The sequence below is a fragment of the Schistocerca gregaria genome, chromosome 7 (assembly GCF_023897955.1).
Source record: "Schistocerca gregaria isolate iqSchGreg1 chromosome 7, iqSchGreg1.2, whole genome shotgun sequence".
NCBI classification, from domain to species: domain Eukaryota; kingdom Metazoa; phylum Arthropoda; class Insecta; order Orthoptera; family Acrididae; genus Schistocerca; species Schistocerca gregaria.
Window position 1 is genome coordinate 468177631 of NC_064926.1, and position 17728 is coordinate 468195358.

At 42.5% G+C, this 17728-nt stretch overlaps 1 protein-coding gene across 2 annotated transcripts in view; it reads right to left on the reverse strand.

The window, feature by feature from the left end:
* Positions 1 to 17728, reverse strand: part of LOC126281583 (myosin light chain kinase, smooth muscle-like) — a 363307-nt gene that overhangs the window by 218782 nt on the left and 126797 nt on the right. For both annotated transcript variants that reach the window (XM_049980664.1, XM_049980665.1), the window contains exon 2: positions 1281 to 1338. In XM_049980664.1, the coding sequence (XP_049836621.1) occupies positions 1281 to 1338 (58 nt within the window). The remainder of the gene's footprint in view (positions 1 to 1280; positions 1339 to 17728) is intronic.

The window sequence follows — 17728 nt, forward strand, 5'->3', positions numbered from 1 at the left end:
TCGAAAATTCTCTTTGAGTGTAGAAGCTCATCCTGTGGACTGTTCACGTCAGCTGTTTTATGTACTTTGTGAGTCAAGGTTTTGAAGACACTCATCATCCGCATAGGATGGTAACAGTTACTAAGGTATTATCTTTGCAACGATCCGAAACATCCAAAAAATGGAAGGCATCCCTCTTTTCAATTTCCATTGTAAACTGAATTTTTTCGTGAATGGGGTTTAAATGAGATAAAAAATTTGTATTTTTCGTATTTTTTTTTTTTTTTTTTTTTTGTAAACTACAATTTCTGTAACATATTGTGGAAACACTATGAACGCATCGTCAATAAATTTCCAAAGTACTATGTGTTTCAAACAAATTACAGTGCCTTTTCTTCAAAGTCCTCCATAAACAAACTGACCACTCAAGGCAATAAGGAACTAACTGCGGTGACATCATCACTCTGTTCAAAATATTCGTCACCAGCACTGTTCAAGAAATTGTTCGGCCGCTTTCCACGGAATCGGCAGATGAAATGAGACATGAAACGTGACCTTGTGTTATGAGAACTCGCCCGCGAAAGAGTAATATGTCTATGGCAGAGAGGGCTGCATCACATAACTTCGTCAGAGTCTCATACGGTGGTTCTTCCAGCTGTTAAAGTTAATGGTACTGCTTTAAGGTCTCGTGACGACTATCTTGAGAAAATATATAGCTTAATAAAATATAACTGCGAAATCATGAAGACGCACATGTAGCACATACAAGGTGATTCAGCTCCCCCTACATATTTATTTTAGGTCACGTGCAACGCCTTGAAGAAGCACATGCTAAATTTTCATATTGTATCGCTTGTTCTGCGCAAACTATTCACCCTACAGAAAATGTAAACAGAACCTTTTTGTAGGGAATTTAATGTAGTTAAATTCTGTATTGAGATACGTTTTCGATTAAGACCGTAGTTTTAGAATAATTCAAGAAAAATAGATAACAGTGACCTTCAAACTCGTTTTTATTGAATAAGTTGAAAACGGTGTCCTCTAGTGAAAACGTATTGCAGCACAAAAATTAACTACATTAAGCATTTTACAAAAAAGTCATGTTCAGTCTTATAGTTTGTACGTAGCGAGCGAGAGACTATGAAAATTTCACGAGCACTTTTTGAAGGAAGCAAATAAGCCGATACGTAGGGCCAGCTGAATCACCCTCTATTTTTAATTTATCTTTTAGACACGTCTGAAGAATCTTGAATACTGCGTTCTGTGATCAGCCAAGGACTTTTGAAAGTCATGTCACTCACCTCCTATGGGATCCTCCTCGTCCACTTTGATCATTGTGGTTGCGCGTTCTTCTGTTTCCTGGAATAAAATCGTTAATTTTTAATATTTTCTTATAATTTACATAGGAAAAAATTGAAAATAAGAAAACGTGGATTAGGTTAACACCTCAGAGATAATACAAAGAAATCATTATGAGAGACATTTCTCTATTAAATTTACTGGTTAGCTACAGAAATTCGCCTAATGCTATGTTTTCTGGGTTTTAGGAAAGTGTCCTTAAACAAAGTGTAGCGGTCAGATTTAAAGCTGTATTATAAGTTTTCGCGAAACTGCGTGAATCTGGGTCGTAGACTTTCGGATCCTGACAATTCAAATTTACGGTTTTTATAGTTTTAATAAAACGCTCAGGGAAAAAACCCACGGCCGATTTCCTTCCCATCCTCGTTCATTATGAACTTCAGGTCCGTTTGTAATAATTTCGTTCGGCAACAGGATGTTAATCCCAAATACGGTGAATCCTTCTCCTCGTCTCATTTTGTTGTCAGCGCTCTTCCAGAAACCGGAGGCCGCGCCAAGGGATTGCCTTTTGCGTTGGTGCTACAAGAATCGTAGCTTCTGCATTTAATCAGAGAGCCAGGCAGCTCTGAAATCTCTATCAACCTCTGGATCGAGACGAAAGACCCTTGAGGAATGTCATGCGAGACGAAAGACCCTTGCGGAATGTCATGAAGCACTTGGGAGAAAATGGGAAAGCAACAGAGCAACTCTGCACTGGTCCGTGGTCACTCAGGAATTAATGTTAAAGAACACACTTTGGACATCGTGGCGCCTACTGTATCAGCATCCCATTTTACGTGCAACCATCACGGGATGCCTACATATCAGGGTGTATATTCACCAGGAAAACCTACGTCGTCTTTGTTGTCAAAACAAAGACTTACAGGCGGTCACAACACAACACACCACCAGGTCCCCACCAACGGCCGCCAGGGGCCGCTACCCGGTCGCGGGGACAGAACAGCTTCACCAGAGGTCGCAGCTAGCGTATGAACTACTTTGCTATGCCAGGCACGTGATAGCAAATAGTTTGGGCAGATACATCCGCCAACGGGCTTTATAAGGCTGCTCACCAGCAGCGAATAATAAACAAAAATTCCTACGTTAATTTAGTTTAAGACATTTCATTTTTAAGTAACAATTTCCTGTATGTATGAATGCCCGAGGATGAGCAAAACGTGCCCAAAAAGCGTTGCAGTTATGTTAAGTTAAACATAAACGAAATAAAACTGACTGGTAACAGAAAATACAAAAAAGTAATTAATCGGATTCTTATTGGATCAGTTTGGATGGGAAATTGTCGATTGCCCACCTAACACTCCAGACCTCTCTTAGCGATTTTCATCTTTTCACGAAGGTGTAAGAGCACCTGGGAGGGAAACAATGTGAAAGTAATGCAAGAAGTGGAGAACACAGTGAGTAATTGGTTCAGTGAACTGGTGGCAGGTGACTAATACACGGGAATGCTAAGGTTCGTGGACAGATGTGACAAAAGCTTAAATAATAGTTATGATTACGTAGAAAAATAAAGTTAACTTCAGTTTTGTACGAGGGATAGTAATAATGCTTTAATTACTGCCTCGAAAAAAATGAAGTTACGTTATTAGTTTTTTGTTTATTGCATGACTGTAGACCTGATACACATTGAAATCTTCGCACCACAGTACCGTAGCATATCAATGGAGTAGACAAAACATAATTGTGCAGTTTACTTATAAAATGAGAGTATCTCGTGGTTTCTGCATTTAAAGGGAAACAGCGCTGCAGCAATTAATGTTGGATTGGCAGAAGTGTGCGGCATCAATTCGTCACATGGATCAGTTTTCAACACCTTGAACGACTGCTCACACTCATTCAAGAAGGCCATCGAACTGAAGAAGTAGCGGAAGCGTTCCAGATGACTTCTTTAGCCACCAAATCACCATGGATGAATGCTTGGTGTATCACTCTAATTCCGAAACGAAGACTCCAAACGGGCTGTGTGAACATGTGGATTCAGCAACGCCGAAAAAAGCGGCATAACTAACCATTATTATGTAAGGTGATGGTGAGGGTATTTTGGAATACGTAATACCCCGAGTTCTTCTAATCATAACACAATCGCACATGCTGATTCTTTGAGCTATTAAATTTTTTCCTCCCTTCCCCCCCCCCCCCCCCCCTCCAAAACCTCTTTATTCTACTGATATGGAACCCAGAGACTTCTTCCTCTTTCCTCCGATGACAGACCCATTGCGTGGTAGGCATTTCTAGAGTGATGACGACATTGTTTCCGAGGTGGGACGTCTCCTGAATATCCTAAACGAAAGTTCTGCAAGCAAGGTCTCCGCCGATCATTGGGAAATCTATGTCGATTGTAGGGCGTACATGTAGAGAAATACTGGTAACATCGACAAGTCTCATGGTTGCAGACTGATATTTTCAAGGTGATAACTAAAACTTTATGACGTTTTCGGAACTTGCGTCCCACGTTTTATTTCATGTACAACAATTATTATATGTAAAGATTTTTTAAATTACCGCTACTAGTCACAAACTTTGTTAACTGTTTTATTATTTATTTATTTCGCTACAGGTTTCGAGGGAATACCTCATCTTCAGGCTAAACGGCCTTACAAAAACAATTTCACGATAAGATTATACTGATGTTACATAGTCTTTTCATAAATGCTGTGGTTTTCCTGCGGAGGAAGAGGAAACTTAGTAAGAGGTGATGTCAGTTTGGAAGCTGGGACTGATGTTTATTCCAAAGTGACATCGCCTCTTACTAAGTTTCCTCTTCTGCATAACGCGAAGTAAACATGGTTCAGTGGGGCTCCGCTGAAGATGACCAGTGTGAATGTGGGGAAACACAGTCGACTGAACATTTGCTCATGTCCCCCACGGATGGAGTTTCTTTGTACAGCGCAAGACGTCTTTTTGTGCAACGACAAGGCCATTAAAGCTGCGCAGTTTTAGAGGAAGAGAGTTTTCTGTTCTCGATCGGACACGCAAAGTAAACTCAGTATAGAGTTTCAGATCTGAAGACTAACTCTGAGAAACTGTGTTTGCAAATTTTTTGTTTTCTTAAAATAACTTTGCCTGTGGAACGAAATATTTTGCTTTCTCATAGCTTTCAGTATAACCAAACGCTGCGCAAGATTTCACTATTGACATGAAAGAAAATTGACTGAAAATGCTGCACTTAAGGTAAAGATAAACCGAACTGTATCTGAGAATGGATGCTGCCACTAGTCAGCTAATAGAGATATTGGGCTCAAGCTAATAACGTCACGCGCAATTTATATCACCTCTTGTCTGAAGATGCCAATCCATTCTTCGTTGATCGTGTTTGTACCCTCATTCTCAAGCGTCCGGTCAACAGGGGAACTGTTCCGACTTTGATTAAAGCCATGGGTAACTGGTATCGCTATTTCGGAGACAGATACCTGCGCAAAGCTGAAGCCCAGGTCGACCTCGCTCTCCTGAAGACGAAGTGTAGAACATTCAACGAGGTTTCGATCGGAGACAACGATAGTCTACTCGCCGCGCAAGCAGATAACCTGGAGTTCCTCACAAAGGTATCTGTTATCGTATAACCTTCAACCGATACCTACGAAAAGCAGTTATAGCTGTTGTTTTAAAAGATATGAAAGGCGGTACAGACGTTACCTTTCAATGAAGAATTTGTTAATATGAGCAATAAAGTTAACTGACATAGCACGCACTTACGGTTGCACGAGAACCGTCAGAAAATCGTTCAAATACACTGCCTGACAAGAAGTGAAGCATTCGGGAGGGTAGGTGGAATCAAATTGAAACTTCACGAACTCAGACAGTGTGTGACGTTATTGCAGTGATTACAATTCGAGTCAAGTTTACAAAGAATTTAATTGTATGAATCCACATATCAGGATGGCCTTACATCCCTTTCGGAGTGGGTGCGTGCCCTGATTAGGTTGGGAAGCGTGTAATAAAAAGTGTTCAGTTTTCTACCTGTGTCACAGCACCACACATTGTCCAAATTTCAAGTAAACTGAGCAATATATTTAACAAAACAAAAGTGAAACTAGCATTTCACATGAATAATCATTTAAAAAAGTGAGCTAAACTCCGCACGAACAAGCGATGAGGGTCTAACGGTACCGACCGGCCGCCGTGTCATCCTCAGCCCACAGGCATCACTGGATGCGGATACGGAGGGGCCGTGTGTCAGTTGACGGGGTCGCTGCCGCTACTTCTCAATCAAGTAGCCCCTCAGTTTGCTTCACAAAGGGCTGAGTGCACCCCGCTTGCCAACAGCGCTCGGCAGACCGCATCGTCAGCCATACAATTGCTCGGTGTTACCACTGCGGCAAGGCCGTTGGCTCAATAATCATCTGAAAACAAAACTTCAATCATGAAAATCTGAAATACCTAATTTCTCAAATCCAGGCATTTCTCGAATTTGTTACGAGGATTGCATCAAATTCCACATCGGACAAACAGGTAGAATTTTCAGAATAAGGTTCTAGGATCGCCCCCGTGACTGTGAAGTCCATCACCCTACATTTGAAATGCTACTACGAAACCAAAAAGACAAAGGAGAATTAGGAATGCAATAAAAATTGTACATAACGCTCCCAAAGGACATACATTGAATATCCTGGAAGAATCACAAATTTACACCTTTACAAACGCATATCCAAGCGAAATTCTTAATGAACAAACGTAACTGAAACATAAAAAAATCTAGAAAACTTTATTGATATCCTGGAAGAAAAAGGATAAATTTTCAACATTTCACGACATGAAAACAGTAGAATACTCAAAAGAAATATCTTAGTAAGAGAAACGAAAAATTAGAGCAATACTGTCTTTGTACTCATTATCACTGATTTTCCGTGGAGTAAAATTCATTGTAAACATATAATCATAACTGGAGAAATCTGTGAAACATATGTAAGTGCTACTATAAATGTAATCACATCAGTAGCAAAAAAACTGAGAGATAGTCAAAAAGACACTCCAAGATGAAATATTGTAATTACGTCATAATATCTGAGATGTAAAGCAAGCAATAACAACATATACCTAAACCAAATATTTCTGTGTCACATTATATTATACACAAACTAAATTACCATTAACACAGATATAAACCGTGAACTCTTGTAGCATAATATATTGTGGCGTATGTTGTAGAACAAATAAATACTAACACAGACGTAAGCAATATACTTTTACGTTATCATATTGCAAAAAGTTGCACTGCCATTCCAGGATCACTTCAAAATGGCAAAAACTACGGGAAAGAACTCCTCGTGGTGTATCAGTTGCAACAAAAGCTTGGAAGGGTGTATATAATATGTCATTCTTCGGCCTAAAACGCGCTGCGAGACCATCAGAGAGAAAAGAAATATTTGATTTGCAATATTTCATATAATTATTTACCAAATTTATAAATTTTAAATTGCCGCCAGAATTTACTCATTAAGAGGTATTCTCTTATTTTAAAGGCTTAACACAATAAGGAGAGTATTTAAGTTGCAAAATGTGCGTGTGTCTTGAGCCAGCATAACTCCTGCCGTCCAAATTATTGAGATTATTTTCATCCAGTTTTTGAGAATGAGAACAACTGGCGACTTCAGACAAGCTTTGCACATAATTTATAACCTATTTGAAATTTTTTTCTCGCTGACACCCGGGTCAGAATAATGGAAGGAAAAAAGTTTATCTCTTACTACATTTTCGCAGTTAATGCAATATAACTTCAGTATCGGACATGACGTTGCAATTTTTTTTGTTGCTTCTATATCAATTCGCAACACATTTCGCAGACGGACTCCTCATATAATCACTGAATGTATCAGGAAAATCATATAGCTATACGACACATAATTCGTTAGATATGACGTTTTATACACGGAAATCTATTCGTTAAACAGTCAAATGGAGGGTTTATTGGTCTTATGAAACGTGTATGACGAGCTCTGTTTTCGTCTTGATAGTGCCCGTACAGCTAGTGGTGGACTCAAAGAGCATTTATAATGATATAGGAAAAACATTAGAGTTTCGTTAACATATTGCAGTTTGGTCCCGTTTTATAACACGTTAGTATCAATGAATATAAATTGTTAAAATCAGTTCATTGTTTTGAAACAAACCGTAGATGTAAAGTGACAAGCAATCATCAGAAAAATGCATCAACATGGGTAGTTACAAGGAAGAATATGTTGCAATGAAGACAGCGTCATGAATGGAAATAGCTACTAGAGAGGAAATACCACAATATCGACAGAGGCAACAGGTTGAATTTACGTAGTTGCGTATTTATGCAGAGTTAGGCCCCAGAGACAAGCGTCCTGTGTATGTTACACTGAATTACGTAATCGCGACCATACTTATGAATAAACATGCCTGGTTAATCACTATTTCGTATGCCTGGGTGCGTTTGTGCACACCTGTTCAAGATCGCCCAGAGCACGAATTCCCGCGGACAACCCGGATTCCGATGCGTGCTGCACAAACATATGCAAAGCGTTCCCCTTCTGCAGAGAATGTGTACTCACTGATTCTTACACCTTCTCATTCACCGCACTGCGCTGTTTTAATCAGTTCGATAGCACTAAGTGTGTTGACAATGCTCCTAGTTCCTCACAAGTGATTTTCTATTCATTTCATTATTGTTGTTTTTGTGGTGTCCAGTCTGAAGACTGGTTTAATGCACCTCTTCGTGGTGGTCTGACTTGTGCAGGCTTCTTCGTCTCTGTGTAACAGCTGCGCCCTACGTTCATCTGAGCTACATACCGCGCAAGCATCCCGTAGGGCACCATGTACTACTAAAACACACACATCAAAAAAAGTTTTGCATCACCCTGGTTCCCGGAATTCCTGACGATAGCCGATGGCTGTGGATATTGTATCAGAGACAACGTCTCTTTGACTGTTCAGAGATGTCACTAAACCAATCCAGTCCAGAGATATAAAAAACCAATGCATGAGCAGCGCCTATTAGACGCAGGGGGTCCGACAGCCGATCATTTCCAGTAATTACACCAGAAAGGAGGTACACGGCTTGTGTTGTCTGTAGTTCAACCTTGCCTAGACGATCAATACCGCAGTTCGATCGCTTCGCATTGTTACTTTGTGCCAGGAAGGGCTCTCAACAAGTGAAGTGTCCAGGCGTCTCGGACTGAACCAAAGTGATGTTGTTCGGACATGGGGTGGGGGGATACAGAGGGACAGGAACTGTTGATGACATGCCTCGCTCAGGCGTTCCAAGGGCTACTACGGCAGTGGATAACCACTACCTACGGATTGTGGCCCGGAGGAATCCTGACAGCAACACCACCATGTTGAATAATCCTTTTCGTGCACCCACAGAACGTCGTGTTACGACTCAAACTGTGCGCAATAGGCTGCATGATGTGCAACTTCACTCCCGACGTCCATGGAAAGGTCCATCTTTGCAACCACGACACCATGAAGCGCAGTACAGATGGGCCCAACAACATGCCGAATGGACCACTCAGGATTGGCATCGCGTTCTCTTCACTGATGAGAGCCGCATATGCCTTGAACCAGACAATCGTCGGAGACGTGTTTGGAGGCAACCCGGTCAGGCTAAACGCCCTAGACCGAGTGGATCGTTGACCCTTCGCGTGAACTTCTTCACTTTGTCGTTTTGTGTTTGGAACATACTGATTACACACAGTCTCGTCACTCGTGATGACCTGTGCTTCGTTTTAGAATACACTGAAGAGTCGCCTATTGGCTATAAAGCGAACTCCATGCAATCGTATAGTGGAGCGTGGATTTGCGAGCTCAGATCGTTGTACGATTTAACTGCCACGCCAACTTCAAGCGACTGCAGCTCGTCGTTTGACGCGATTGGATTAAAACTGCCTCCTCACAACTGACTGGTCGAATGCACAACTGTTGTTTAGAGTTGATACTTCAAGCAGCCAGCGTTGTTACTGCGCTGCCGTCGTTTATACGCCAGGAATAAAATCAGTCACGGAACTTTGCATTTGAACACAGCCTTCAGAGGTCAATTCTTCGTACATCACGCGAATTGCAGGAAGCGAGATCAACTTTCAGTGAAGTGTTACGTAAGTTATTTAACCTTTTTTTCGTAAAAAGTATTAATAGGCCAGGTATTGCAGAAAAACGATCATCCTCTACGGTATGCATTAGCATGTACTATACTGGACTCATGCTGACAATGACTACCCGAAAATGTACCTGTTTTCAGATGAAGCAACGTCCCACATTCCTGGAACAACCACAGCATTAGGATTTGGGGTTCCAAAGGCCCACATAATACAAGTGAACACAGCCGTGATAACGTGAAACTTAATGTTTGATATGATCTAATCTACGATATGCTCATTTTTCTTCGCAGAGAAAAGCATAACCGGAATTGTTTACCTGGACTTGTTCGAGCAGTTCCAGTTATCACAGACCGAAGACCTGCGGTCGTCCATAATCATGATGGTGCACCTCCACATTTGCACAATTCAATGACACAGTTCCTGTTGGGTGGATGTATCGTGACGTCACATCTCATGGCCCTCGCGCTCTCATGACGTCACTTAACCAATCTATTTTTGGGGTTACGTTAAGGATAGTGTGTGTACAACATCAGTGAATAACACTGCTACCCTTCGTCCATGAACAAAGGCAGCAACGAGAGCTGTTGTCGCCGCAATGCTGATCTATATACGGGCAGTTCTCGAATATCGCCTTGAGGTTCCGATAACGACAAGTGGATCACACATTGAAGTTCTGGCAGAAAGGGAAAATACTTTGAGAGGTACTAAACGTTTTAAAACAAACCGCGATGCTCTATCTCTAATAGTATCCAAATGATGATTTTTCGAAGTGATAGCAGGACTTTATGGACATTGGTACACTGTTGAGACAAGGGAACGTTCCCAAGTGTCAATAAACGATCTTGATGAAATTTGTCGGGTTTGTAGAAAAGACAAAATAATGCAATACGTATTTTTTTGTTTGCTCCCAGTTTCATTTTTAAGGGGTAAAAGAGGCCCCGAAACGTAATTTGGCCTATTAAGTTTGCAGGGAAGATTTTCTATACGATGATATATAAAAAATGTTCCTAATATAAAAGTTGTCAAATGATTAATGTTCTTGAAAACTGTATAACCGAATTTTTTAAATACTTTTAAGTTTTGCAAAGTACACCACCATTATTAATTTATTTTGAAAAATGAATATTTTTGTTAGAACATAAATTAAAGAAGCTTTCAAGGCACATACATCCATGTGTAATCAAGTTGGTTTCTAAAATAACATTTTTCAAAATTAACTAATGGTGGTGGTGTATTTTGCAAAATTTCAAACTATTACAATATTCGATTATACAGTTTTCAAGAACATTAATTACATATCAACTTTTGTATCAGCAACATTTTTTATACATCGTCGTTTAGAAGATATTTCCTCCGAATCTGATACGCCAGATTACCTTTTCGGGTGTAAAATTGAATCAAAAAAGTATGTATTGCATTATTTTCCTACTCAGCACACCAACCAAATCTCATCAAGATCGTTGTTTGATACTTGGGAATGTTGCCTTGTTAGACACTTGGAAATTCCCGTGTCTGCTCTACCTTCAAGATGGAGTTTCATGTTTCGGACACGTGTGATCTTGCTGCGACGAAATAAGATGAATAGCTCTCTTTCTCATCATAAACTCGGCTGTCAGACGACCAGTGCAGAGTCTGATAAGATCCCAGTCACCTCTGTCTGGCATTTGTTCGTGAAAAGTCGCGAATATTCTACTATTTTCTTGTGCAGAGAACCTTCGATACATAGCGTTACAAATACGGTCCATTTGCCGAATAGGAAGCTAGTCTACATTCAGAAGCAGAAATATTAAGACTGAAGAATGAATAAGTAAGAAGTCCTAGTTGTAACAAGTGCAAGTGTGAAGAACAGTCAAGAGTGAGAGTGATAATTTTTTATTACGGTAAAAGTAATGGTAGCTTAAGATATCTTTAACGGTCCCTCCTTGAGGCTTTTTTGTATCTGTCACTGCCTTGAGCCTTATTTATTATTAGTACAAACGAAACCTTGCTTCGCTTCAACTGAATGGGTAAATCGATTGGAATCATTGGTGTATTGGGTATGGCAGAGATCTCTCGAATTGTAGATCTGTGAGGATAGCAGCTTCAGTGACATTATTTCACGTGGCTTCAGTCTGCAGACGGACAAGTTTCAGACAATTCAGATTGCGTAGTAGTATTCTAATCAGAAGCCAAAAAGCCGTAACTACAACTACTCTGTCACACGGCTTTTCAGTACAACCTGAATGCAAGGCAGAAAACAAAAGAGCACACTGTTGCCTACACTATTTTTGTTAAAAATATGTGTACAAAGAAACAATATACATGGGACAAATATTCGTTAAATGGCTTTAATGCCATGCTATACCAGTTGAAAACGACTGCGAGCAATTAAAAAAAGAGAAACAGCAGATTTTCGCAGCATGCCATTTTCTTTTTCGTAGTTCTTTTCAACAGAAAACCTATATAATATTGTTAAAAAATATATATAGCCCACGTCGGCGCGAATGTTTGTTAGAGTATTGTGTAAAAATGTTAAGAAAATTGGCCACGCTCGTGTTGGTAAACGAAAATTGGTAGGCATGTTTCTACATCTGAAGGATAGTGTCTATTCAGATTTCGCGCCAGTCACCAAGGGTGACACTAGTAGCGCCACTATGATAATGTAAATCATGTTCTCTTTAAATACACGCTGTAACAGTTGTGAGCGTTAGTTACGTTTATTTAAAATGGAATGATCATATATAGTTGATCGTTGGTAAAGCAGATGCCAGACTGAGATTCATTGGAAGAATCCTAAGGAAATGCAATCCCAAAACAAAGAAAGTAGGTTACAGTACACTTCTTCGCCCACTGCTTGAATACTGCTCACCAGTGTGGGATCCGTACCAGATAGGGTTGCTAGAAGAGATAGAGAAGAGCCAACGGAAAGCAGCGCGTTTCGTTACAGGATCATTTAGTAATCGCGAAAGCGTTACGGAGATGATAGATAAACACCAGTGAAATACTCTGCAGGACAGACGCTCAGTAGCTCGGTACGGGCTTTTGTTGAAGTTTCGAGAACATACCTTCACCGAGGAATCAAGCAGTATATTGCTCCCTCCTACGTATATCTCGTGAAGACACCATGAGGATAAAATCAGAGATATTAGAGCCCACACAGAGGCATACCGACAATCTTTCTTTCCACGAACAATACGAGACTGGAATAGAAGGGAGAACCGATAGAGGTACTCAAAGTACCCTCCGCCACACAACGCCAGGTAGCTTGCGGAGTATGGATGTAGATGCAGATGTAGATTGCACGTGGGGAGATGTTGGTCAAGAATACCTTCAAGGCGACAAAGACGCCATTATCAACACCTCACTGAGTTTGAACGCGGTCGTGTAATAGGGCTATGATAAGCTGGATGTTCCTTCTGCGATATTGCAGAAAGACTTGGCAGCAATGTAGCCACTGTACATGACTGCTGGCAGTCGTGGCCACGAGAGTGAGCGATCGCAAGAAAACCGGGCTCTGGGTGGCCACATGGCACTACCGGGAAGGCAGACCATAGTGTTCGGCATATGGCTCTGGGGCATCGTACTGCATCTGTAGCAGCAATCTGAATCGCAGTTAGCACCATCGTGACACAGTGAACTATAAAAAAATCGGTTACTTCAAGGATAGGTCAACGCCAGACGCCCTGTAGTGTGGTTTCCTCTGATCCCTAACCACCGCAGTTTGCGAATTCGATGGTGTCAAGCGAGAGCTCATCGGAAGGCAGGATCGAGGTTCAAATGGTTCAAATGGCTCTAAGCACTATGGGACTTTACATCTGAGGTCATCCGTCCCCTAGACTTAGAACTACTTAAACATAACTAACCTAAGGACATCACACACATCCATGCCCGAGGCAGGATTCGAACCTGCGACCGTAGCAGCAGCGCGGGTCCGGACTAAAGCGCCTAGAACCGCTCGGCCACAGAGGACGGCTCAGCGTGGAGGTCTGTTGTGTTTTCTGATGAAAGCTGTTTCTGCCTTGGTGCCGGTGATGGGCATGTGCTGGTTCGAAGGAGACCAGTTGAGGACCGGCAATCATACTGCCTGCGTGATGGACACACTGGACCTAAACCTGGAGCTATGGTCTGTGGTGCGGTTTCGTATAACAGAAGGAGCATGGTTATCCCAAGCAACGTGACAAAATTTGTACGCCAGTCTGGTGATTCCACCTTTTGTACCGCCATTCATGAACGGCATTCCGGGGATGTTTTCCAACAGGATAACGCTCGACACATACCGCTGTTGTAAACTTACGTGTTCTGCAGTGTGTCGACATTTTGCTTCGGCCTCTTCAACCACCAGATCTGTCTCTAATCGAGCACGTATGGGAATTCATCGGACGACAACTCCAGCGTCATACATAAACAGCGTTAATCGACACTGTACTGACCGACCAAGTGCATCAGACATGGAACTCGAACCCACAAACTGACTCCGGCGTCTGTGAAATAAAATGCATTCCGGTTTTCACGCTTGCATTCAACATTATGGGGGCAACACCGGTTATTAATGTATCAGCGTTTCACATCTGCAATGGCTTATATCGAGCTTACATTAAGCTTTGATCTTGCAATATTAATCACTTACATATGTCACATAGAGTAATGTATTTCCGAAATTTCATTACTCTATATTAATAACTTTTTGGAGTTGCGATTTTCTCGCGGTCAGTGTACACTACTGACCATTAAAATTGCTACACCACGACGATGACGTGCTACAGACGCGAAATTTAACCAACAGGAGGGAGATGCTGTGATATGCAAATGATAAGCTTTTCAGAGCATTCACACAAGGTTGGCACCGGTGGCGACACCTACAACGTATTGACATGAGGAAAGTTTCCAACCGATTTCTCACACACAAACAGCAGTTGACCGCCGTTGCCTGGTGAAACGTTGTTGTGATTCCTCGTCTAAGGAGGAGAAATGCGTACCATCACGTTTCCGACTTTGATAGAGGTCGGATTGTAGCCTATCGCGATTGCGGTTTATCGTATCGCGACATTGTTGCTCGCGTAGGTCGAGATCCAATGACTGTTAGCAGAATATGGAATCGGTGGGTTCAGGAAGGTACTACGGAACGCCATGCTCGATCCGAACGGTCTCGTATCACAAGCAGTCGAGATGACAGGCATCTTATCCGCATGGCTGTAACGGATCGTGCAGCTATGTCTCGATCCCTGAGTCAGCAGATGGGGACGTTTGCAAGACAACAACCAATTGCACGAACAGTTCGACGACGTTTGCAGCAGCATGTACTATCAGCTTGGTGACCGTGGCTGCTGTTACCCTTGACGCTGCATCACAGACAGGAGCGCCTGCGATGGTATACTCAACGATGAACCAGGATCCACGAATGGCAAAACGTCATTTTTTCGGATTAATCCAGGGTCTGTTTACAGCATCATGATGGTCGCATCCGTGTTTGGCGACATCGCGGTGAACGCACATTGGAAGCGAGTATTCGTCATCGCCATACTGGCGTATCACCCAGCGTGATGGTATGGGGTGCCATTGGTTACACTTCTCTGTCACCTCTTGTTCGCATTGACGGCACTTTGAACAGTGGACGTTACATTTCAGATGTGTTACGACCTGTGGCTCTACCCTTCATTCGATCCCTGCGAAAACCTACATTTCAGCAGGATAATGCACGACCGCATGTTGGAGGTCCTGTACAGGCCTTTCCGGATACAAAGAATGTTCGACCGCTGGCCTGGCCAGCACATTCTCCAGATCTCTCACCAATTGAAAGCATCTGGTCAATGGTAGCCGAGCAACTGGCTCGTCACAATACGCCAGTTACTGCTCTTGATGAACTGTGGTATCGTGTTGAAGCTGCATGGGCAGCTGTACCTATACACTCCATCCAAGCTCTGTTTGACTCAATGCCCAGGCGTATCAAAGCCGTTATTACGGCCAGACGTGGTTGTTCTGAGTACTGATTTCTCAGGATCTATGCACCCCAATTGCGTGAAAATGTAATCACATGTCAGTTCTAGTATAATATATCTGTCCAATATCATCTGCATTTCTTCTTGGTGTAGCAATTTTAATGGCCAGTAGTGTATTTTTCTTTCATGGAACGCCGCACGTGACTGCTATTCATAATTGGCGTTTGGACAGGGACATTATTGTTCGATAAACGGCACTAGTGAGTGCCAGTGAAGAGTGACCACACGAGCGCAGTATAAAGTGAAGAGTTCAGTAACGGTATGTTTGCAGACGCCTGAACCTCGCAGTCCGGGGTGATGAGCGGAGGGAGCAGCGCGTCTCCCTGCTTGGCAGTACGCCAGCCTCACTTGTCCGAAAATAATAGAAGCCGGCGAGCTGGCGGCTGCGCCTGCACGCACCCACGCCGCCCGCCTGCAGCAGCACCGGCCGTGGCCGCCGGCGCCACAGACGCAATGGCACTCCCACCCACCACTAAACACGAAGGTCGCCGCACAATGAGCTGTGTGTCCCACACGGACAACGGAGCTGCTGCCTCATACGATGCTACACAATTGCATCTCGTACCCCGTACCACTTACATCTTACAGTATAGAACGAAGAGCGGCATACCTGCATACACTGTCATATGCATCTACATCATCAAACATACTCTGCAATCCACCATACGGTGCGTGGCGGAGGGTACCTCGTACCACAACTAGCATCTTCTCTACCTGTTCCACTCCCAAACAGAACGAGGGAAAATTGACTGCCTATATGAATCTGTACGAGCCCTAATCTCTCTTATCTTTGTGGTCTATGGCGAAATATAAGTTGGCAGAAGTAAAATTGTACTGCAGTCAGCCTCAAATGCTGGTTCTCTAAATTTCCTCAGTAGCGGTTCACGAAAAGAACGCCTCCTTTCCTCTAGAGACTCTCACCCGAGTTCCTGAAGCATTTCCGTAACATTCGCGTGATGATCAAACCTACCATTAACAAATCTAGCTGCTCGACTCTGAATTGCTTCTATGTCCTCCCTCAATCCGACCTGATAGGCATCCCAAACGCTCGAGCAGTACTCGAGAATAGGTCGTATTAGTGTTTTATAATCGGTCTCCTTTACAGATGAACCACATCTTCCAAAAATTCTACCAATGAACCGAAGACGACCATCCGCCTTCCCCACAGGTGCCATTACATGCTTGTCTCACTTCATATCGCTCTGCAATGTTACGCCCAATATTTAATCGTCGTGACTGTTTCAAGAGCTACACTACTAATGGAGTATTCAAATATTACGTGATTCTTTTTCCTGTTCATCTGCATTAATTTACATTTATCTATATTTAGGGTTAGCTGCTATTCTATACACCAGTCACAAATCCTGTCCAAGTCATCTTGTACCCTCCTACAGTCACTCGACGACGACACCTACCCGTACACCACAGCATCTTCAGCAAACAGCCGCACATTGCTGTCTACCTATCCAAAAGATCATTTATGTAGATAGGAAACAACAGCGGACCTACCACACTTCCCTGGTGCACTGCAGATGATACCTTCACCTCCGATAAACACTCACCAATATAGGACAACGTACTGGGTTCTATTACTTAAGAAGTCTTCGAGCCAGTCATATACTTGGGAACCAATCCCATATGCTCGTACCTTAGTTAGGAGTCTGCAGTGAGGCACCGAGTCAAACGCTTTCCAAAAGTCAAGGAATATGGCATCCGTCTGATACCCTTCATTCATGGTTCGCAAGATATAATGTGAAAAAAGGGCGAGTTGCGTTTCTTAGCAGCGATGCTTTCCAAAGCCGTGCTGATACATGGACAGCAACTTCTCTGTCTCAAGGAAATTCAATATAATCGAATTGAGAATATGTTCGAGAATCCTGCAACAAACCGATGTTAAGGATATTGGTCTGTAATTTTGAGGATCCGTCCTTCTACCCTTCTGATATACATGCGTCACCTGCTCTTTTTTCCAGTCGCTCGAGACTTTACGTTGGGCAAGAGATTCACGATAAATCCAAGCTAAGTAATTAGCCAATGCAGTCGAGTACTCTCTGTAAAACAGAATTGGAATCCCATCAGGACCTGGTGATTTATTTATTTTCAACCCAACCAGCTGCTTCACAGCTCGATGAAACTTGGAGTACGAGAACGCTTTGTAAAGGAAGGTCCGAACGGTCGTGAAAGGAAAAACAACAGTAAAAATCACGGATATCAAAACCTTTAGCTGGAAGCCTTAGCTACACCTTCCAGCTAATTCTCTAATTAATCGCCACTCCGGCTGAAACATTTGTCATACAGTTATACCAACTTTACAACACCCTCGCCATAGAAGCAATCACATGGCTTTCCGCCAGTTCTCTA